The 24,420-nt window shown below is 43.7% G+C and overlaps 1 protein-coding gene across 3 annotated transcripts in view; it reads left to right on the top strand.

Annotated features, from left to right (window-relative positions):
- KDM4B (lysine demethylase 4B) overlaps positions 1-10,918 on the top strand; it is a 91,093-nt gene extending 80,175 nt beyond the window's left edge. For all 3 annotated transcript variants that reach the window (XM_084302745.1, XM_084302746.1, XM_084302747.1), the window contains 5 exons: positions 2,254-2,439; positions 2,569-2,733; positions 3,496-3,615; positions 6,629-6,721; positions 8,645-10,918. In XM_084302745.1, coding sequence (XP_084158871.1) covers positions 2,254-2,439; positions 2,569-2,733; positions 3,496-3,615; positions 6,629-6,721; positions 8,645-8,830 — 750 coding nt within the window. In that variant the 3' untranslated portion in view covers positions 8,831-10,918. The remainder of the gene's footprint in view (positions 1-2,253; positions 2,440-2,568; positions 2,734-3,495; positions 3,616-6,628; positions 6,722-8,644) is intronic.
- The last annotated feature ends 13,502 nt before the right edge of the window (positions 10,919-24,420 follow it).

A 24,420-nucleotide genomic window follows, 5' to 3' on the forward strand; every position in this document is an offset into this window, starting at 1 on the left:
ACAGCGCGATAAAGGCGTAGCTTATTAAATACGAAAAAAACACATTCTGGCAACACTAAGGCCCTGACTTTGAATTTCCTGGCTTTTGTTAGTTTCAGTAAAAAGGCCAAATTAATCTTCGGTGTAAACGTACTGACTTAATTTAATTCACAGGAAGTGAATGTGACTTATTTCATATACTTGGGGGATAGGTCCCAGTCAGGGAGGGGTTAGCTTGCAGAGAAAGAAGGAAGAAGGTATCTGCCTTTCTTTTGTATGTTTTGCTTTGAAGGAAAAGAGAAATAGTCTTTGCAGAAGGACTGGTCTTTTATTTGCCTTGGCAATGGGTTGTAGCGCAGCGGGGCTCTTAGCTAGGCCCCATGGACTATGATAACACAAATACAACGTTGAAATTTGGCAATTCTTATTTTGTGTGCGTGGGATTGTTTATATGCGGTATTACTCTTAACATTTTTGAGGATACATTTCTCAGTTAGCCCAGATCTAGGAGCAGAGTGAATTTGTACTTCTGGGGTTTGCACAGGCTTATTGTGTGTCCTCAGGAAGCTCACATTACAATGCTGATCCCATGGGATGTAGCAATTCATAAGAACCTTACAATTGGGGTTATGAGTTCTGATATGTTGCATACTTGGAGCGCTGCTTTAATGAAAGTGAGGTAAACGAGAAGCTGTGAAGATTTAAAGAGGGAAAGAAAGGCCCTGTTTAATATCAGACACTGCAGAGAGAAAGACTGTTATGCGTAATATCAGAATATGTTTATAGGACATTTATATTAAGGTGGGCGGATGGGTTGGGAGGGAGGCCGTCAATCAAACTTGGGGGGCAGTGTTTGGAGCAAGCCAGAGTAATGTGCTTTGGAGACAGTCATCTGGAAATGGGCACTAAAAATTATTGCTTTCCTCTGTTCCTCCTTGTGTATGGAAATTATTTCTCTGTAATAAATAAATTACGTGGCTGTATAGTTGGATTCACAGGCATATAATATCTCTCAGGATTTTATTTATACGAGCTGTTTTAAGTAGTGCAATTCATTCTAACAAGTAAAATGCATGTTCATCTCATGTGTGATATTAAATTTTCCTTGATTTGCCTTGTCTAAGAAGTCTCGGCTAAGGTAAAGGAGCTTTCATCGATCAGTGACAGATCCTCTAGACTTAAGATGTTAAAAGCCTAATAACGGTGTTTCCAAATAGTTGCCTGGAAATATTTCCAAGCGTCCAACTTAAATTTCTTTAGATTGGGATTACCAAAATCTAATCTCATGTATTTCTGAGAAGCTTTAAACAAGAATTTGGTGCTGTTAAGGAGGAGATTTATCTTGTTTCCCACTGACACTTAATGCCTGCTTCCAATCTTTTTTAGATTTCTTTTTAAGGCAGTCGCATGCCTTAAGTCGCTTACCTGTCTCCTCTAAATGCTGTCTAATTAGATAGGTCTAATAAGCAGATCTGCTTTGCAGAAAATGATTTTAAAAAGCTAAAAGGTTACATACGTTTTTTTCCCTTTGTAATTCTGATGTTTGGTACAATGTTTTAATTTCTTCTGAGTTATCTCCAGTAATCTGACATGGATAGTAATAAAACACTTACAATTGGTATGTTTGTATGTAAAAAAAAACAAACGGCAACAGAAAACCCTACCATTGTTCCAGTACATGAAATGATATTCTATTAGATCTGATAGAAAAAATGTTCCATTAAACATAATAGGACAAACTATTACACAGTTATCCTCTGGTCTGTTCTTTCCAAAAATTAAACATTATTTTTCTGCAGTGTCTGCGATGGCCTAGCTGCAGTTTGAAATAAGATAGGTATATTTTATATATCTAAGGAGGATGAGTATTAATAAGCAGTTCTTTAATAATACTGACGTGCATGCCTGTTAGGTCCTCCTTTCTTACAGTCCTCCTGTGAGCATAGTCTCACATTGTATTTTATTCTGCTTCACCATCCAGTATGGTTCTGGAGGGCTGAATTACTGGTAGGTGTTGTGGTTGTGGGAATGATAAGAAACTACGGCGGGTACTAACTTGGCTTACAGGTGACTCCAGGCAAATGTATAGAGCTGGACAGGCAATTCTGGCAGAGTTAGATTTGACGTCATAGCATGAAACACCAACATTTTTGGCTGTGGCTTCTGCGCTGTAGCCACTAATAAGAAGTTTTTGACCCTGTCTGTTACCAGGATGCCAATATGTTGCGTTAAAGCTGCTGTGGGCTGTCTGCATAATGCTAACTTGTGTTTCAGAAATGCGTGTACTGTCGGAAGCGGATGAAGAAAGTGTCTGGTGCCTGCATCCAGTGCTCCTATGAGCACTGCTCCACTTCCTTCCACGTGACCTGTGCGCACGCGGCTGGCGTACCCATGGAGCCGGATGACTGGCCCTACGTCGTGTCCATCACTTGCTTCAAACACAAAGCAGCTAACCAGAATGTAAGTTTGTTGGATGTTTTTTAATCTTTTTTTTTAATTTCTGCAGTTTTTATAGGACAGTGTCTCTGCACCTGTATTTTTAACTCAGCTTTTCTGACTGCCAATTTCTCCCTTTTCTCTTCAACACAGATTCCATTTCGAAGGGAAGTTACCCTTGGACAGACTGTGATCACAAAGAACCGGAATGGACTCTACTACAGATGTAAAGTGATTGGCACGACAACGCAGACTTTCTATGAAGTAAACTTTGATGATGGTTCATACAGTGACAACGTTTACCCAGAAAGCATTATTGTAAGCAGCTCACTATGGAGACTATTACCATTATAAATGAGTACAAAGTGAAACGTATGCATTCCTTCTGTACGCTGTGGGGTGGAACAACAAAATAGTTTAAAAAAAAAACCAAAAAAGTAAAGTTGCTACTTGCATAGAAAAGCTCATACTGTTCTTCACTACCATCCTTCCTGTTTGTGACATTATCTCATTTCATTTTTTTTGTTCCTTTACAAAAATGTGATATTGCTATTACTTAACAGAATGCAATGTTTGTTTTAAGTCGCATCCTATTTGTTTTGTGGTTGAATAATCTCTCCTTTTTCAACTGACAAGTGTGATTCATGGGGGAAGCAGGTTGCAAGCACTTCTGGTTCAAAATAGGAAATGCACTTAATAGAGGGAATGTATAGAAAAGGCTGACTTGTCAACTCATGCGTTCTCTTCCTGATTGTGCTGTTGATTCACCATGTGAAACAGAGCAGGTCACCCCATTTGGTTTTTGTGGCATAGGCAATTAGATGTTTTGGGATTTGTAACAAGAAATTTTCTAGAACTGAGTACTGTCACCAGAAGGAGGTGCAAGTGCTTATTTCTGTTCTTTCAGTGTTTAATGGTTTGTTTGAGATTACTGCAATTAATCACAAGTCTAGTAACTTATGCATAATTATAGCATTATATAGGAACTTCCACAAGCAGTGTTTTTTAACACACCTCTTCAACTACTTGTTGAGCTTTGTCTCTGTTGGCTGTCTGACCTCTTTGCCTGTCTGTCCTCAGAGCAGAGACTGCATCCAAATGGGACCCCCTCCAGAGGGTGAGATGGTTCAGCTGCAGTGGACAGATGGAATCGTCTATAAGGCCAAGTTTATTGCAGCCCAGATCAGTCAGATTTATCAGGTAAGCATGGAAGAGTATCCATGTACTTCATATCAACATCTCTGATTGTTACCCCTATTGTATAGGCCACTAATGTTGAATGTTTGCTCTGGTCCTGAAGAGAGAATTTGCCTTCTGAAATTAATACTGCTGGTAGTCTAAAGAGAAATGTAGTGTTAAAATAGGATCGGGGTAAAGGTATTCTGTGGCAGAATATGGCTGCATGGCTAGACGTACATCAAACTGCTCTTAACATGTAAAATAGATTTGCCATTTTTCTTATTGTGGGAAAGATGCACAAGTTCTTGATTATAGTTGTGCAGTTTTTTACAGCTGAAGAGAACGAAAAAAGCATTAGTAAACCAAAAGGACTTGTTAAAGTCAGTACAAGATTGCTTAGCATGCAGTAGCTATCCTCTTGAAAGTAAATGTCTTTGCTCTTTATTTGGATGAAGAGGCAACACTTAAAGACACGTTGGTTTCTAGAAGCTGTTCCTTCTCCTTGACCCATAGCAATTGTTCCCTGAGTGTTCACGACTATTAGGAAGCTTCTACGCAGGAACTTTCCAATAACAGAGGGCAGATGGAGGAGAAGCCATTCACCTCCATTTTGAGAAAAGAGTTTAATGGCTGATGTCTCAGATTCGTTAGTGGAATACTGAAAAACAGCTCAGATCTGACTCAGGTCAAAAGTGACCTGCTCCTACTACTCTCTGATGGCTATCTGATGGCTCGTGCTAACTGAGCTCATGACCTACAGTTCCCCGTGAGCCAGTATTTACATAATTAAAACTTTCCTTGACAATTCAAGGGAAAGTAAGGGAAATTATGGGTCAGGAGACTACTTCAAGGGGGGAAATAAACCTCTGGCCATGGGAAGGTACTTTACAGAGCAGTAGCAGCATGTGGGAATAATAGTCTCATGCACTCTCACCACCTCCGTTTTTAAATAGAGAAAACCAGCAGCCTTTTTTTTTTTGTCTTTTAGTCTTGTACATAGAGGATTTTTGTTTCTGGAAGGCTCTAGAAGTAAAGGAAGATTTAACCTGATAACACAGCATTAGTATTTCAGCACAGAAGGTTTTATGAGATGCAGTGTGTTCATTGGATTAAATCTGTTTTAAATGTTACCAAGAAGCTGAAAATTATAGTGATTTATAAAGGAAAGTGTGCTTTGTGCACATCCTTTTGAAAAATACATGCTGGAATATAATTGTTATTTTAAAGAGGTTGATGCCCCTAGACAATTGTAAAAGGCAAAGGAAGTCCCAAATCTTGCATTTGTTTGAAATTGGGTTCTGGTTTCTATCCTTACTGCACACAGAGTGTTTCATATCTGTGTGCAAAGAGCACAATAGTCCACCTCGTCAGTTAACGGTCTTCTTCATGTGCATAATGGAAAGTAAATGCTTCAGAGAAGATGTGATCTGAGGTGACCCTGGTTATGAATAAGTACAATATGTAGTTCCATAAAGATCTATTTTTATGCATGCTTTTCAGCTTAATCACAGTATGGGAAATTGTCATCAATTTCTCAAAGGTAAAAAAATTTGAAATAGGCTATTCCACTGATAGTGACAGATGACAGAAAAATATGCATGAGGAGTCTGGGTTTTTCTGATCATGCAGTTACCTATAGGTAGAGCTCTTCTCCATGGGGAAAATAGCCTGAATAGCTTTCACCATTGGTTCCTTATATAGATGCTTATTTTCAGTAGTTACTGTGCATCTCTATTGTCTAATAGGATTATATTTAACAACACAGAGATGGGGTTTTTGTTATGAAATAAGCGTGTTCGTAGGAAGACTGCATGGATTAGCTTCAGCATTTTCATCTTGCCTTATTTTGCAGTCGCTTTCCAGTTCCCATATCTAAGCCTGTGCTTTGTGTGCTAAGATTGTGTATATTTAAAATAAATAAAAATAAAAAAATAGTCCAAACGACTTTTAACGTAAACTAATGTGTGTTCAGAACAGGCCTCAAGCCTTATCAGTAATTTGGAGCTTTAATAAACAAAATCCAGCCTTACTGTTTGCGACGGTTTGTGATGCTGCTGCCCTGCATTGCCAGTTCTACCTTTCTGCAGGAGATCGAGCACAGGGGGTGGAAATGGCAGACCTGCTTGTGGCTTGGCTCTAAAACTTGTCCATTTGTTTTCCCTTCTGACTCCGCTATGCTGGCGGTAATCTGTAAAACCGGAGAGTAAATGGGACTAGTAGCACCTTAAACCACCTCAGTAGGGCTCAGCAGAGCTCATCTGTCAAAGGCTGTTCTCCTGCCTGCGTAGTTATTACAGCTGATGTATGCTGCTCGGTTAAGGGACCGCAGCAGGCATCGCAGGCCTGGTGTAACTGATGAGTAGTAAGACCTGGGCAGCACGGGAGGAGTTCAGAGAACAGATGATTGCTTGCCTCTGAATGTGTCCAGTCTGAACCTGCCATCCCCTATTAACCGTGTTGTGTCTTTCTGCATTATCCAGAAAAGTAGTAAGTCTTAAGCAAAGGAAATGAGAATCTCTTAATATTTGTTAATAGTTTTAACATTTTTATACGCACGTTTTCATGAATAAACATTCCTGTAACAACCGATGCATAATTCATGATGTAATCAGTGCTTAGTGAAAAAGATTTGACGTGAGGACTTACCACCATTCCTTGTACCTGGCTGATTATTTCTACTTGTTAAAATATAAATGTATTTTAGTAGCTGGGGTTGTTTCCTCATGACGTGTAAAAAATTATTTGTTTAAGATGAAAGAAATTCTTCATCTTCATATTGGCCTGAATACAGGGCTGCCTTTTATTATAAGTGAAAAGCTGTTTTTTTCAGGATTAAAATTTAAAAACCAGTGGAAATCTCTAGTGCTCTGACTGGGAGGGAGGGCAGAAGTGGGACGAAGCTGGCTTCTGATGCTTCCTTGGTATTCCCATGGGACTGAAGGGCCTATGCTTGGTGTAATCTGGGAATGAACTGTTCAGGTACTGTAAATCTAGAGGTGAAATGTTCTTATTTGATCTTCTGCCTACTCTGCAGGTTGAATTTGAAGATGGTTCCCAGCTAATGGTAAAGCGTGGTGATATTTATACCTTGGAGGAAGAGCTTCCAAAGAGAGTGAAGTCTCGCCTGGTAGGTAACAAAGTAAGAGAGGTGGTAAAGTGGCTGTAGCTTGCAGTACACATTCACATTCTCTTAGCATATTGTTTAGAGATTAAGTGAAAACACCTTCCGCTTTCTCTGGTCATAAAATCCCAGGTCTTTTGCAAAATAAGCAGAGCAGGAGAAATTCTCGATGTAAATGCTTGAGAAGCATTTAAATGATTTTCCATTTTACATGTTCGGACCTGGTTTCTGTGTTCTCTGGTTAAAAGATTATGTTCATACCATTTTACATCACTTAGTGTATGAATTTAGTTCTACGACTGCCATTCTGTCTGAATACTGCCTTTCCTCATAAGTCACATGGATGGGCCCACAGCTAAGTGGAACCTGGAGAACTGACTAGTGACATGGGACCAAGCCCCCATTTCTTACCAAACAGGAGATGTAGAACATAGTCCTTACCTACAGATCTTTACGTAAGAGATCAGTGTGCCTTTAACTGCATGCAACTGAAATACTCAGCCTAGAAACTGAGGGATTTATTTCACAGCTTGTTTGGTTCCAGACTTGCCGGATGTTTTCAGACCTGGTGCTTTGATCTTTAAAGTCATCTCATTTAAACAAATAACGAGAGCAGATTCCATGCCAGTAGAGAATATACAGTTTTCCTCTTCATTCTAAATGTCATGTTAGCTAGTGCATGACTGGGATTGATCCACAGAGTTACTTTGCGATAAGGTCGTGGGCTTCTGTCTCTTAAGAGAGACAAAAAGAGAATGGCCCAACCATTCTTTAGGAGTACATGCAACTTCTCTGCCAAGTTGAACCAGTGATTCTGTGAACCTGCAAATCCATGGCCACCAGCAGAAACATGAGAGGCACATTGTTAAAAATGGCCTAGTAACAGGCAATTACGTGGAAAATCTGATGTCAGTTTTGAGGAAACCTTTGTTTGCTTATGCATGAAAGGCTTTTACTGAGAAAAAGCATCTGTAAAATGCTTTCTGTAATGTATCTCTATATGGCTTCTCCATCTTCTTTGAGGTCATTTATCACAATATGACCTCGTGGCATAAATTTTACAGTCTAACAGTAATTCACCTTGTTATCTGTGAAAGATTTTTGGTGATAAAGAAACATCCTAGAATTGATTTTTAGGATGTGCACAATATTCTGGTTTATTTAAGCTTAACTAGTAATAAAGACAATTATTGGAACTCTACAATACAAGATTTGGGAAGTAACATATTCTCTGCAGTGGAAACCATCAGACTTTATATCAGTTCCAGGGAAAGGAATGCAGGCTGGAAAGTGAATTAAAAGTTTCAAGTCTGGTTGAAAGCTAAAATTTTTCACGTGTACTTTCTGCTGCCAGGAGCATTAGATGATACTCCGTGGAAGTGATGCTCATGGTGCTTTAATGTAGAACAGCAGAACAAAGGAACAAAGCAATAGGAGATGATAATTTCTACCAAGACACGTACCTCTTTTGAGAGTGTAAGAAGTGGATGAGCAGAAGCAATCATTTGTACAGTCATGTTAACCCCAAATGCTTTCTTTAGGTCTTGGTCTTTTTTTTTATTTTTTATTTTTTTTAAAAGACATCAGGGAAGCCCCAATTTCGAATGAACAACGTGAAGAGACAGAGGAGGATAGGAATAAACAGTGAACTGGCGAGGCAGGAATTGAAGTAAAAGATATTCTGATACAGAAGGAAAGCAACTTGAGGGCTTCTCTTCAAGTTTGGTTTTAGAAACCCAGAAGTTTTTCTTTCAGCCATGTGTTTTGCATGTTTTGGACTTCACTTTTTGTACAGAAATTCTCTGTACCAAATTGTTTGCTCACTTGTTGTCCCTGCTGCCTTGTTATGCAGGTGAACTCAACAGTTTGTGCACGTCTCTCTGTTTTCTTTCTGTGCCTCTAATGACTGTACTTTCGTGTCTCCTGCAGTCCCTCAGCACTGGGGCCCCTCAGGAAGATGTATTTTCGGGAGATGAAGTGAGAGCAGCCAAGCGCCCCCGGCTGGGGAATTCAAGAAATCCTGAAGAATATGGACAAAACCCAGATTACTTGGCCTTTATGGAGAGCCTGTTGCAGACACAGTACCAACCTGGAACTCAGAGCAACATGTTTTAACCAGGATTAATTAAATCCAGAGTTAACCCTTTTCAAGCCCACGAGGAAAAAGAAAACAACAAAAAACAGAAAACTGTGGAATAGAAGACCAGCGTTGTGCAATAGTCTGCTGTGAATTCCTTTCATCTTCTTCTGGTTTAGACTGCAAGAAAATTCTGTCTGGCTGCACGCTACCTCTACTTTGCCAGATCTTGCTGACCGATAGGAGCTTGAAAAACTTTCTGACAGCATTTCACATGGAGACTCGGGAAGAGTTTGTACTAACAGAGCTTTGTGACTGGCTCCTTTCTATAAGGCTTGGAAAGGGTTAAAATTTGATAAAATGACTTTTTAAAATATGTCAAACTCTTTTGTCTTTAAAGGTGCTATTACATTGACTACTGAAGCAGCCTTTGGAATTGTGTTTTCTGTACATAGAAGTCACCTTTGTGAAGTTTTCTATAAATAAGCATTATTAAAAAAAAAAAGCAAACAAAAATAGGAAAATGGAAGTTTCCACAAAACATTTTTCTAGATTATGGCTTTAAAACTGAAAATAAAATCCTCCCCTCTCACCCCCAAATGAAATGTGACTAATATTACAGTGGGGAGAGAGAAAGCAAGCGCAGATGTCCTGGAGAGTTCTGGGTTCTTTTTTGTAAAGAAACACTATCTTCTTTGTAATCTGGGGAAGATGGGGAAAGAAATGTTTCATAGCTGGGATGTTTCTTACAGTTAATTCTCTTAAAGACATGTGATAGATGTGTGCATTTCTGCCATGTCACCAGGAAGGGACTTAGTGAAACAATGACCAGGTTCTGGTCATTCTTGTCATCTTCCTTCCCCATTTTTGCCATCTAAGTTGCTTTCTACTTTAAGAAAAAAAAAATAAAAAAAAAATCAGCATGGCTTTCAGTTACAATACGCCACTCGGTTTTGGCAAGTGTTCTGTTGCTGCTTCTTGTGTTAGTTCCTTTACGAGCCATCCCCTTCCCCACTGCAGACTAGAGCATAAAGGGATTGTTCTAGCTCTCTGGTAGGCATGTCTCCCATAGGAACCTTTTCTTTCTTTGTCTCCATTTTTTTGAGTTGTGCTCCTTACAGTTGTGAGAATCATTCCATGACAGAAGCCTGGGAGGTGTTTGTATGTTTTTCTTTTATCCTATTAAAGAAGAAATTCCCCAAACATCTTTGATTGTTGTGACATCCTTTACTTAAGTAAAGACTGAGCCTTTGAGGTACTCTTGGGAAGAGGAACTCAAGCCCTTCTTTTGATTGGACTCAGTTCGCTGAGAATTGAACGAGCATTAAAGGCAAAAACAAATCCTCAAGTACTGAGTGGGCAGCTCCCACCTGAACACTTGAAAATCACCTCCGGTCCAAGAGCTGTTATGGAACAGTGTTTTCTAAAGAGCCTGCTCCTAAACCCTACTGAAGTCACTGGAAAGTCTTCCACTCTCCTTGGAGGACCTCCGTAGAAGGAAGGAGAACTGCAGAGAGAGAACTGCAGCCCTAGTGCAGAGCTGGGAAGGGGACGTGGCCTCCAGAAAGTCTGGGTGAGGGGGGCAGGGGGGCACCACGCCACTCGCCCAGATGGCCTGGCCTGGCAGAGACCACGGTGAGACAGTAGAGCTATCTGGAACGCTGCACGGCAATCTTTTCCACTTAATTCCCTGAAATTACTGGACAGAAAGAGACAATATTCTTTTTTTTTTTTAAAGTCCCATTAGCAAGGTGGTCGTTGTTCTGTGGAGAGGTTTTTGAGCAAGGCTATAGCTGGATCTTGAAGGGAATAAGTGGGAAGGATTTGTGGGCTAGCAGATGGTAGATTAGCATCTTAAAAGACTCGATGGGTATTAAACTGTCCTAGTGAAAGAGTGGAGATAGAATAAAGCAACTTTTTTATTTTTTATTTTATTTTTTTGGGGGTTTTGTTCTCCCTGGAGAGAATTGGAGTTCCCTTTATTTCTTCCTGCCTCTGCTACGGGTTATTTTCTCTGTGTGTGTGTCGGCGCGTGTGCACGCGTGCGTGTTTGTAAGAAGTTTGAAACAGGGTTTTTTTATTTCTGAGATATTGACGTTTTCAATGGATGTCTCCAAGAATAAAATCAAGCTGAGACTAATAAAAGTTTTAAAAATTGGCAAGGTTCTTAAAAGCCTCAGTTGTTACTCCTACATAGCTGTCTCCTGTCGGTTAAAACATAATTTAGCAGAAAGCTTGCTTGTATAAAAGAAAAAGAATGTTGCCAGGCCACAGAGAAATATTTAAAACAGTTGAAAGAGAATTTTAACAGCAGAGGATTTTTTTTTTTTGGAGGGGGAGGGGAAGGGTGGGATGGGGATGAGTGGTTGTGAGCGACGGGGAATTTCCTCTGCATGTTCAAGTCCTGACTGAAATAGCACCGTTACTGTATTCATATGTAGTACCTTTTAAAAAATACTATTTATATTGTACAAAACAAAGTGTGTTTCCTCCCCCCATATTCAGATGATGAGTTATGTTTAAACGTGAACCTGGAACTGTAGAATGCCCTTCCTTGTTGCAGGGGTTCTCCTTTTTTTTTTTTTTTGTTTCTTTTTAAATCCCTCTTTTTGGTTTAGGAATGACTTGTGCAGATTATCTCTAATGACCATATTGATGGCCTCTGTGCATCAGACTATTGAAAAGGAAATAGGAAATGCACATTCCTACCCTCCCCTTCCTCCAGTGAAATATATTTGTAAGTGTCTGATTATGTGCTATAAAAATACTGATTTTTTTCCCTAGATTAAGGATGTGATGTATTTTTTGCCTACTTATTTTTTTTCCCGCTGCCTCTAGGTTCATAATGAATTAAAGGCTGTTGAGCACTTCAGAATTACAATTTTTGGGGGGTTGAAGTCTCTTCATTTCTAAGATTAAAGGCTTTTGTGCTGCAGGAGAAGAAAGCTCCCAGAGATCTGGTTTGTAACGATGACTGATTACCTGAGCAAGAGAAGCCAAGACTCATAAACAGGAACATGGTCTTTTCCTTCCGCTCTGCTAATCACGCAGAAGAGCTTTCACACCCCCTTCCCAAAATTAAGAACCAAGCTTGCAATGTATTTTTGGTCCAAGGCCCAGGATTCGCTTTAGCTGGATTTCTCATAAGAACAGCAGTTGCTAAATAGCCAGAGGTGATTCTAAAATCCTTATTTTTTACATCACCAGGTTGCTATCCCTTCTGGGAGCCTGCCTCGTAGCCTTCCAGTAGCCTTTCTCTCTAGCCCTTGGAGGTCGTGCTGACATTGAATCTCTTGAAATAGCATCTTCATGAACCTTCTTTTAAACACCTCCATTCCCCTCTCTAAGCCCTAATACTTTTCTACAAATTCCTCTCCAATTGTTGCAGTATGAGGCTAATGCTGCAGAACACGTAAAAGAAAAGGAATCTGCAGCTTCCAGTCCTTTGGGGTTTAATAGTTTTTCTTGAGATAATCTGAGGAATCACTAGTGGGAAGGAGCTGCTGATAAATCCATTGGAATTTACACCCGCACCGAGCTTACCTTTGAATTTAAGGTCTGCTATATTGCTGTAATATGAACAAATATAATTTTAAAGATGTGGTAAGAAGCACTACATGCTTCTAAGTAACTGCCCGGATCAGTCATCAAAAGCCAAGGTTCAAAACTTCCTATCACAGCCTCGCGGAGTGCGATGGGCTTTGTCACAAAAACCTCCCAAAGTCACTGTGGTTTTCTGTTCCTAGCTGAGATTGCTGCACTCAAATATAGATGATGTGGAGTTATAGGAAATGGTGCTGTACCCAGGGAGTTGATGTGAGTACTACGAGTGCTGTAGCGAAGAGCTTTGCTTCCTGTGCTTCCCTCTGTCTACACTTAAGCACCGTTTGGGGCTGGATGAAAGACTGTAGATGAGCGCAACTCATTAGCCTTTTCTTCTAACCTCTCTGCCTTTCTCATCCCTGGAGAAAGTGAGTTTGTGTCTGGCTCCAAATGATGCAGCTGCCTCTCTTGCTGAGGCAAGTTGCAGTCCTTTTGCTTTTCAGTTTCTTCACCTGTTCCAACGCCATCCTCGGGAGGCCCTGCTGGTGTCCCCTTATCCCACGGCATGGTCATGGGCATCATCGGTGCGTGGTCTCCTCCTGCCTGGCACTCGGCCCTGCCCTGCAGGGAGCTTTTCAGAGGACACAGCCATTAGCAGACCTGCTAAGGTGAGGACAAGATGTCCCATGGCTTGTGCAAAGGACCACACTGCAATTTCTCCTTGCTGCTTTGCACAAGTCCAGCTTCTTTTGGGCTGGTGAACAGCGGGGTGTCCTTACGGCAAACAGCTGCTCTGAAACGTGCAGCACAGAAGCTGATAAAACTCCCTGAGTCAGTGTCACCAACTGCCACGTGCACAATGAAGACATTTTGTGATAATTGCTGGCAGCAACGAAGGGACGGGGATCATCAGGCTGCTTGTATCTACCGTGAGGTCAGCAGAGACTTCTGCTGTTTGCCTGGTGAGTGGAACAGGGGACAGAGAGAGATTTGTTAACACCTGGTTGGGTTGAAGAATAATCCTTAGCTTGGGAAGGAGAAATGGAGGAGATGCCTTATTTTCTTTCTTCGTAAGGGACAGGATTATTTAGGAGACTTTAAAAGCAGCGGTGTTGGTTGGGGTGAGGCTGTTGTCCCTTGGCTTCTGCTGGGACAGAGCAGACAGCTCTAACTTCCAAAAATGTGGATTCCACATTTACCATTTTGTCCTTTGCTGTCCCATTGTACCGTCACTCTAGAAGATGCCTTGTGGTAGCTTCTAGTCCTACTGAAACAATTTTTGCAAGCGCCTTGCTGCAATCTCCAGCATGCAGATCTGTGAGCATGTTCCCACGTGGCGGTGTATGGCTTTCCCATCCACGGCCTCTCCTGGCTTCCAGCATCGCTGCCGGTACATGGGAGGGTAAAGAGAGCTCCCAGGCACTCCCTCTTTGATGTGCTTGCTTCCTTTCTGCTTTGCTTTTGTGACCGTTTATTTTAGGGAAAGAGCAGATGATGGAAAAACATCGTCACATGCTGCAGACATCTGTGCTTTGGCCAGTTCTGCAGAACTTCTATTTCTTAAGGTTATTCTGTGGAGATTTTTCTCTGTTCCTCTTCCCTCACTGTTCACATTAGTTCTTCATCAGTAGTTCTTCAGCTTGAACAAATTGCACCAGTTTACTAAAACTACTCATTAAACAGGTGCAATTCTCTTCTGGAAGAATGCCCTTATTTTGGTTGGAGTGCTTTCTTTGGGGAGTTTAACTTCAGATAATCAGGAGCAGTTTTAAACTAAACTTTGCTTTGAACCTGGGAATGCCATTTTAGTTTAAAAGCAATTTGAGTTAACTAGCAGAACTTACTAGGGCATGTCTTCCCTGGTAGTGGGCGTCCTGTGACTCAGGGCTATGAGGAAGGCAGCGAGTGATCAGCACGTTGCTTCTGTCACTTCTCTCTCTGGCTTGGATTTTTCCAGAGCACAAAATGAAGCCTTTCCTGCAGCAGGTCCTTTTGCTAGTACTGCAGTGGGCAAGTCCTTGCTACTTTTCTTGTTGGGGCTTCTTTTCCCCATGCTTTATACAGCTAAAGGTAGTCTAGTGAGCTTTTTACACCCTTTTAAAAATAATTCCAACAATCGCAACATCAGAAGCCCCACTTTGGACTGAACTGCAAACGGACCAAGTCAGAAAGTGCAGGTTTGCAGCAGATGAGGTTTTCCAGGCACGTGATTATACTTTGATGGATTAAAGCAAGGAGGAGCACTGCACGGAACCTGCCAAGTGCCAGAGCTGTCCCTCTCGTACCCTGGCAGGTGAGAGAACAGTTCCTACACCCTCCTGCAGTCTGACACGTCCCAGACACCTCCCAGGGCGCTTGTCTTTGCGCCTGTCTGTGGGATGCTGTGACTTCAGCTTCATAGTGCCTGGGCTAGAAGGACAATTTGTCCTTTTACCTCATTACAGGTTAACGAGGAAACCCTGTACTGAGTTTAACCCTGAGCAGTGTAAACCATCTCAGCTTCTGAGCATCTAATAGCAATGATACTCACGGGTGCTCCTCGAGGGGGCATGACTGCCTGCTTTGCCAACCTTTTCATGGGAGGAAAGGTTGAACAAGCTTCTTAAGACCCTAGCAAAAACACTCAGAATGAGATTTTGTGGGTTCACTGATTTCCAGCCCCGTTTCCAGGCCATCTTGGGGCTCTCACCTCATCAACAACCATAGTGGTACACACAAAAAAAAAGCACAGCAACTTTGGCAAAGGGCCACGGCTGGAATGAGCTGGGGATGTTGAGCTGGAATGGTCTGGCAGCTTTGATAGCAGAAAAAAGATAACCGCTCGGTTTATTTGCACACCAATAGAAAATCACTGGGAGTTATTTATTCTGCATTAGAGGAGCAAAACAATTAAATTTTTTGTTTCCAAGAGGGGAAATGGAAAGGTCACTGTGTAAACACTGTTTGGAATTACATAGCGACCACAGCTTAGCCATTTTTCCTGTGGAATAAATAAGAATTTGGCTGTGTTTCAGCACAGTTGACTTTGGCTTACCTCTATACTCTAGTCTTGCCATTTCAGATGCCAGCTGCTAATATCCTCCAGCGAATGAGCTCGTAGCCAAACTGTCTCTGAAACAGGAGTGATACCCTCCCCTGTGCCCCAGATCATGGTTTAAAAATAAATAAATGGACAGATCCACTGCTCATCTGCTTCATTTAACGGAGCCATCTCTTGAAAACACAGCAAATTTTCTTTGATTAGGAATGAATGGTCAGTAACCCATGATGCAAGCCAAGATGCTGCCGCTGTTTGGAATAACAGGGATTCATCTGCCTGACTAGCAAGATCAAATCTGACTTGATTGCAGGTACAGAAGGGTCACTGGACAATTTTCTACGTGGAAAAGCAATGAGGTGGGGGAGAAGGGCTGTTGTGCTGGTCCGATCTCCTGGTCTCTCTGCTTAGAGCTGAGGTTTATTTCTTTTTGTTATATTAATAGCTCAGAACCACTAGAGGATATCCAGGCTGAGGAAGTGGTGCATCTGATTAATCTGGGATTCAGCTGTAACATGGAATTAGCGCTACAATCCCGTAGCTGTGTGTCCTGTGTTGGGTGATTAATGTGAGATTTTTGTCCGTGTCTAGTGAAAAATCTGCCTGAGTGCCACTGTTGCTGTGAGATCCCACTGCTCAGGGATGTTTCTGTTTTACAGAAACAGTTCATCACAAGCTTTTTGTGACTAATTCTGAGTGTAGAAAATTGGCTGCTTATTAAATGTTATTATTACTCTCACTTCTGTGGCATTCTGAAATCAAGAGCATGGTCCATTTTATCCAAATTAATTTCTTTGTTGTTTTCCTCAGTAGGGAGAGGCATCCTCATATGCAGATGACACGACGTGGTTGTGGTGCTCTGCATTGAGCAGTGTCATGCTGACGTGTTGCAGTGGCTGGTTTTGAGCTCCTCACCACTCCCCCCCCCCCCCTTTTTTATTTTTTTAATTGTTGAATGATTTCCCAACATTTGTGTGATAACACTGGAGAGGGAACCCCATCATTGAGCCTCTCTGCCCCACCACTGATTGCACTTGTAGGTATTTCCCTTGATTTTGGATGCCCTTTTTATGATTTTACATGATTTATTCTCAAAGCACAAAGACCAAACTTCATCTCTATTTATAGCACTGGCAGAATCATGGCAATATTTCACTCCCAGCAGGTGATTGACTGAAAAGATGGGGGAAAAAACACGCTATCTTACCTCTGGTGCACTGCTTTGTTTTCTTACACAGTTCCCATTGCAGCCTGTGCTCTCTTTGCTGCTTCTGGTCTTCAGCTGGGCAGTATTTTTAACCTTTGTGCCTCTCTCTTCTACACCAATAAAAAGGAATGTCCCCTTGGGTTTCTTTTGTCAAGACCACAGCGTGGCTGGGCCCTTGCAGCCCCCCGATGCAGTGTGAATGCAGCCTGTCAGTGTCTTGTCACCTCTCTAATGCGCTTCTATTTACTGCCATAATCAGCGCCGCTGAAAGGCAAGGCTGAACTGCTACTATTAAATATAATTGTCACCGTGACAGGTCCATTGTGGGGTAGAAAATCTGTGCCTTTCAGAGCTGTCTCTCTGATAAAGAGCAGCGGTGAAATCAGAAACGAATCCCCAGGCTCCACGCTGGCGTGGCGATGGGGCCTGGGCCTCCGGAGGCTCTGAGTGGCAAAGGCCGCTCATGATGTCCCTGGCTGTTGTCCCCTGCATGAGTTGAGGAATGCACAGCATTAACCCTCCTCTCCTTTGCTCCTCTGCAGATCCACCTGCCATGGACACTACGGCCGTGTTCCTGCCGCGGGAGGCTTTCAGGCAAGGCTCAGGCCTACAGGGTGAGGCTGGGCCTACCAAGGAGGAGCGCTTGCAAAACCCCAGCCACAGGTGAGTGAATTCCTGCCACAAAGCCCTTCAGGTCGTGACTGGTTGTTTTACATTGAGGTATCTCACTGAGAAATGGGGAATCTGGCCCCTGATGACTTGGGCTGAGGCTCTTCCCTCCCATGGTATGTGTGATCCCAAACGACAGTGCCAAAATTAAAGGAGAATTGTCACTGGTATCGGTAGCACTAGTGTTACCAGAGTACTAATTACAGTTGAGAAGACACTTCCCTTACCAACCCCTACTTCAAGCTCCTTATTGCTACCTTAGAAAGGTAGTATTGCAGTGTCCTGTGTGATGTATTTTGGAGACAAAGTTGGATGACATTCAATTTGTCTGTTGGTTTTTCTCTCCCAACTTCTGCCTGGATACAGCTGAGCATAAAAAAAAAACCCTCGGCTGAGAAGGTTTTATAGTTGCACCAAGATCCCTAAAGCAGTTTCTCCTAAAATATTCAGGCTTAGTCACCAGTGAGGATGCGTAGCGTAGCTCTAAGATTTGGAAACTGCGTGCGGATACAAATGCGCAAAACGCCTACAGCACAGCACCTGGCACCTGAAGCCTCTGTCAGTGCAGGGGGGGAAAAGAGCACGAAATGAGCTCCTTAGAGGTGCAGCGAGCTCTGCAGCAAGCAGGGCTGAGAGCCGGCACGTCTCACTGGAGGTTCCTGATGCTGAAGTTCGTCCTGACACTGCCTCCTGGCTCAGTACGGCACTTTGCTTGTCTGAGCCTCGGTTTCTAAATCTGTATGGTTAATGGTTATAATCTTTCCTTTCTGCAGTTCTTTTCCTTCTTATTTTTATGTCAGTTCTCAGTAGGGGAAGTTTCTTCTTTTTAACAGCCTTGCTTTCAATTTAACAACTCTCTGCTTTCCTGTAGAAAATTGCAAATAGATTCTCCCAGCTGCTTTCTTCCTACACCGGGTTAATTTCTTTCCTTGGGACTTAGCTGCACCGTGTTTAGCGAGGAGAAAGATGCCTGCCACGAGCAGGCTTTCGGTGCTGGGGAGCGTGTTGTCTCCTGCTGACCTGAGCCTCCAAGCCCCTGGCAACCTGGAATTTCCTTTAGGGCTTCTTCCAGTCCAGAGCGAGGTTTTAAAAAAAATTAAATCAAGGTAGCAGAACCCAACATGCTATTTTACACTGCAGTGTTTCTGTGATTTATTAACTCCAGAGTAAATCAGGGAAATGTATGGCATTACATTTTTGTGTTACAGTGGCATCCTGCATACATGATTGGGTTTGAGACTCTGATAGAGGAATAGTAAAGCACAGCTCGGAAAGGCCTGTGCCCTGGGAGTAGTTTGCAGCCTCTGCCACGGAGCTGCAACAGCTCTGTCTAGGACACAGTGAAAAAGGGCGATGGTGAAAATAATGAGAACATGTGCTTTCCTCTATGTATGACAGCACGTATAATTATGAGCCTTATGGATATTTTATTTTAGTGACACAGTAGACAAAGAAGTAATAAAGCATCAATGAAAACTTGAGGCAGCTTGCTGCTGATAATGTGGTAGAGGTTCTTCTTAAAGGATTTGGAGTTTACACTTTCAGGGTAAATTTGGGACAAGAAAATAGAGTATTACATGGTATTTCTTTCACCCTCTGCAGCTGCCTTCTCCTAGTGATAGGCACTCAGCAAGTAGGGTGGAATGAGATTAAGAATGGGTAAACTTATTTGGAATGCTTGATTTACTTAAAATTATTATTTGCTTCCAAATCATTTCTACTGTGTTCTAAATGAACACGGTGCTTCCAAAGAGATGGCTAAGCTCAGAAGAAAACAAAACAAAACAGTCAATTTTTTGGCATCTTAAATGTTTTGCGTGTTGGATGCCGTCTCAGATGTCAGGAGCCAAGGTGTGAAACCAGCTTTGGCGCAGATCCAGCCTCTCCCCCCAGGAAACACAGACAGAAAGGCGTGTGAATTACCCGTGAGAGAGACATCAAATGCACTGTCAAGGCTGGATCCTGCTGCCGCCAGGATTCTCTAAGAGAGAAAGCATTTGATAAAGGTTAGAAAAAATAAAATAAAATAAAATAAAATAAAATAAAATAAAATAAAATAAAATAAAATAAAATAAAATAAAATAAAATAAAATAAAATAAAATAAAATAAAGCTGTGAGAATTACACAAGGCACCCACTCCTTTGCAGTCCTGGAGGACCCTCTGGGGATGCCTGCTAAGAGGGGGAGCAGAGCAGACAAAAGCCGCCAAGATCTGATAATAAAATCTGTTTGGAACAGCTGTCTGCTGACAAGTATAATAAACTGTATTAATGGTGTCATTATTATTCCCTAATTAAAAGCTAATAACTAAGAATTAATTGCCTTTAAAAGATGAAGCAGTGCTATGGCGGGGATTTATCTCTGTTTTTCTTTGCTTGCCTGGCTGTGCTGATATTTTCAAGCTAATTAATTGAATCAAATCTTACTGAAAACTAATAATCTCTCTGTGTCGATTCAACCAATTGAATTAAGAGGTGTTTGCTGTGTGCAGGGTTTAAAAAATATATATGTGTGCTCTTTGCAACTCGTTACCTCGGGTGATGGCAGGCAGCAGGGCTGAGTGTGGCACGGAGTCAATAGGGTCTCAGTGACAAACTGTTTGGTGGGGAAAACTTTCTCCTGCTGTGCTAGGGAGGGAAACGGAGCATCTCAGGGCTGGCTGGAGGGATCCCACTCCTCTGGCTGTTGCAGTGTCTCCAGGTTTTGGGATTTATTTAGGGCAGAAGGGCCTGGCTGCAGCTTTCAGCTGTGTGGTCACAGAGGTGTTAACAGCTTCAGCTCGGCTGACCACAGACAACCTTTCCAAGAGGCTTTTTGAAGGATGAATGCAGCTGAACCACCTCGTGATGGGCGCCTGGACCCCCGTGGGTGGCTGTGCCGAAACGCTGGGACCAGGCAGGATGACGGGCTTGGCCTCAGGGCACCTTGTGGGGCTCGCAGCAGAGCTCAGGGAGTAACGCTGCCAGCATCGATGGATGTAAAGCAGCTGCAGCCCTAGTAAGTGGATTTTATCCAGAGAAAGCAATAAATAGATAACTACAGGTATCAGGAGATCTCCTCTTCAGAGGCTGATTAAATCTCAGATCTTCTGCTGGCGGTGAGGGATGAAGCATTGTGTTGGGATCTGATTTTTTCATCTGATGGGCAAAAAGCTGGTCATGAGCTTTCAAGTCTTCTGAGGGCCACGACCATTTGTGGGCACCGGTGTTGGCTTCCCCCAGAAGCCAAGGATGGGGCTGAAATCCATTTCTCCTTCAATACTCTGTCCTGTGTGGGAAGTGCCTGCTGCAGCCCTGGCGGTGGCTTTGTCTGTGCCTGGGGCTGTGCCTGCCCCAAACCCTGTAGCTGATGGAGATGAAGCGAGGCCGAAGGCTCCCATGAACTGCCTGGAAAATTTGGATTTCTCACCCTGCAAAGCAGAGGCAGGTCCCGCTTGTGCCACTTAGGATCTGAGCGAAGCAGCTCAAAGCCTCCTCGTCCTCTTCTCTCCCACCTTGAAATGCCCATCCTTGCCCTAAAAAGTAACACTTCAGCATCCCCCCTATCAGCTCCTGACGGTTGGGTGATGCTAATTGAAAGGAACCAAATGTTCTTTTTGGAAGTTCACTACACCGGTGTTAATCTTCTGTGCGGAGTGATTTTATTAAAGTTCCCCAAAGAGCAAATTGTAAATTCATTAGAGCCCGTTTTGGACCGCACCCTCCCTCATTTTGGGTTAAAAAAAAAGCAAAGATTAGAAGTCATCTGGGCTCCTTGATAATTAAAAAGAAGATGCTCAAACATAATTCTTAATTAAACTGTAATGAGATAAGAACTGCGTAGCCTGCTTTTAGGCTGTTGGAAAGATGCAGAGGTTCCCATTGTAATTATGTGATTTATGATCTTCCACACAAAGATGTAATTAGTTCCCCACCCCACCTTTTAAAATTTAAACATTATTTATATATAAAAAAAATTATGCAGCAGTTTGAATCTGCTTTTCCAGGTGGAATAGTAATTTTTTGATACAGGTTTTTGATACAGGTTTAGTTTTTTTTTTTTTTTTTTTTTAGGTTTCAACCTAAAAAAATCCCCCATAAATGTTGGGCAGCTAAAAGGTGAGATGTAGGTACAACCCCGGAGGCTGTTAGATGTGAGAGGGTGGCAGGGGGACGTGGTGACATTCGAGGCCAAGAAATGGTGCAAGCATCTCTTGCTGCTAAAAGGGGAGGAATCCGTTTGCGGGTGGCACCTGTGGAACGCGTGCCACGATGACACCTCTCCACGATACTGATTAGATCCCTAGATGGTATTTTTTCTGCCTGTCTGATATTTTGTGAGGAAACGAAGCGAGTCCTCAGCGTGCTTTTGCAGATAATCACTGGGGAGCTTGATAACACCTACATCAAGTCATTACCTAAGGACTGAAAGCAGGCCCAGAGCTGTGCGCTGGACGGCGTCGTGCTCTGCTCTGCGGGAAGGCAAGCTGAAGGTGAGCGAGGTGTTGGCGAGTTCTTTGTTTAGATGCCTTCAGAGGCTGCTTTCGAAGCAGACAAAGCTCAGGTGCCAGGCTCAGAGCGGCGCCTGGAGGGAGAGTTTGTGGGAAAGAGGGAGAGAAGGAAGAGGCCTCACCTGTGGAATGAACCCCCATGGGAGATGACTGTGACCTCCAGACCTTGCTGCTCTGTAAGGGTAATGCTAAACTACCCCTAACAACTAAAAAAAAAAGCCCAAGTTGCCAGATGCTGCTTTGTGAGGCTTTCACATGGCCTTAGCTTCAAAGGGCCGGGGCAGGGATGAGGACAGCGGTGTTCTTCATGGAAACTGGAGTGTGGATTTTGGTCAGAGGCCTGCTGCTGGTACAAGACTGTTTCTAAGAAGGAATTTCGTACGTATTGCTGCATCGTGTGAGTTGTGAAGGCCCACGCCCCACGCCCTGGGAAGCGGCAGAGCTTTTCCAATGCCCTTCACAGCCAAAGCCGGCGAGTGCCCCGTGCTGCTGGCATGTTGGCTGCCCCCTCAGGCCGTGGGGCTTTCCCAGCTGGTCCTGCCACTGGCCCAGCTCGACCACGAGTGGTGTCTGCAGCCACAGACCAGTCCCATTCCTCAGTGAGCACACAGCCCTCCTTTGGTAACAGCACAACCTCCTCACTTGCCTGGTGAACAATTTTGTGAGTGCTGCAAGGAGTCTGAGCAGCACTTTGTGATACAGTCATCGCCAAAACTGGGAACCAGTTGGTTTTCTTGTAATTTTAGAAGGGATTTTGGGTTCCTAAACATGGAAACATTGTGGGACTCTGCTCGTTTCTCAGGTGCTTTGTGTTGTGCGACAGCTGTAGCAGATTTTCTTTTTGTTCCTCTTTCAGGTACACAGAGAAGAAGGCTAATTGCCCAGCCATTGGTGGGGGCAGCTGCTTTGCCTGCACACCTGGTGTCACTTTGTGGGGCTCTGGGTCCCACTTTGGGTCAGTTTGCAGCAAGGTGGCTCCGTGGGCAGGGTGCCTGGAGCTTCCCTCTCCTTGTGTACAGAGGCCGGAGGCAGAGACAGAGGTTAGTTGTGGGATCTGGTGGACCAGCAGGCGCTGCCAGCTGATGGGCAGCGATCCCACCGGCTTGTTTGGCTTTGCTGTTATCCCCTTGCCCTCCCCTGGGATGGTTTTGTGTCACCGTGCCAGTGTCTCATTTCAAAAACCTTGGAGCAGAGCTGGGGGCTCGTGGCTGCTGGCTGCTCTGTGGGGCTGCGCTGGGCTTTCCCAGCCAAAAAGGGATGGGAGGAGGGCCTGAGGGAGGTGAAATCTGAATGAGTAGTGACGAGTTTAGCAATTTCCTGAACAACACCTTGCATGCAGCTCAGGCAGAACGTTATGTGTTTAAAGAAAAAAAAAGATTTTTTTAATCATTTGGATACATTTTTTTTTTTTTTAGAGGGGTTTATTATCCTCAGTAAGCCTGGGCTAAAACCCTTGTGTAACCTATTAATCTGGGATTGCCATCTGCACCTACATGTGTGCTTGTATGTATGCATTGCTGTGTGCACACAGATGGGTGGATGGGGGACCCAGCGCTGTGCATCAGGAGCTGTCTGTGCTGACCGGGAGGGAGCTGTGTGTGTCTGTCCTCCACGAGACAAAGGCGTGAGGAGAGAGCGACGTCAGGGTCTGGTACAAATTACAAAGGGATCCGGAGTTATCACTCTAGTGTGTAGGTGGATGGACAGATGAGTGGACAAGAGGAAAATAGGCAGATTAAAGATGGGCTGGGATGAATAAATTAAGTGGCTGTGGGGGGGAGCGCTGTTAAGAAATAGAAACTTTTCCCTGTTCAGGCTTCAGCCGAGTTTTGAAACAATCCAGTAATTTGCTTTTACTATGAGCAGTTCATACAAGCACCAGTCAGGCCCAGTGGTATGCACGGGTGAGGTTTGAAGCAGTCATTGTCCTGTTTTATGTCCTTGTGTCTGGCCAGGCACCCCTGGGTGCGATGATCAGATTGTGCTGGGCCGTGGGGGTGAGCTGTGGACCTGAGCCCAGCCCATTTGGGGCAGCACAGCGCCATCCAGCCCAGGAGGGAGCCTCGAGAGCACCCCATGACAGTGCTCGGGGTCACCCAGCAGCCTCCCAAGAGGTGCTTGGAGGCCACGGAGGCCAAGATGCTGGGTGCGTGCCATCAGCGTGTTGGTAAGGAGGATGATCGAAGGAGTGCCAGGTTTTCAGAGCTGCCTGGTGGTGCCCAAGGCTCCTCTCCAGGCTGAGGTTGTTCTTTCTGGGGACAGCACCAGGAGCCTCCCCGAGCTGGGAATGGTGCTGGTTGTGATGGGAGCTGGTGCTGGAAGGGCTGACTGAGGGCAGTGCCAAGAGAGGAGGGACGTGAGGGGCTGGGGACAAGGCAGCGATAACCCCGGGGGGCTTCCTGTGAGGTCCCGCAGGGCTGGCTGGTGCTTGGAGGTGAGGAAAGGTTACGGCAGCTCTTGGGGAGCAGCTCAGAGGTGTGCTTTGTGCCTGGAAAGAAGGGCAGGGGGCATTTGGGTTTAGCTGTGGGTGCAGGGATGGGCAGTGCCGCGTCCGTTCAGGTGCCTGCTGTGACGCTGCGATACGTGGTCAAATTGTTCTGGTTTCCTGATGGGGAGATTTGGGACCAGCCTCCCCCCATCCCCTTCCCAGCGGATGAACTTGTTGAGATAATAAGACAATTT

This window comes from Netta rufina (genome assembly GCF_964035555.1).
Source record: "Netta rufina genome assembly, chromosome: 28".
In the NCBI taxonomy this organism is placed as follows: Eukaryota; Metazoa; Chordata; class Aves; order Anseriformes; family Anatidae; genus Netta; species Netta rufina.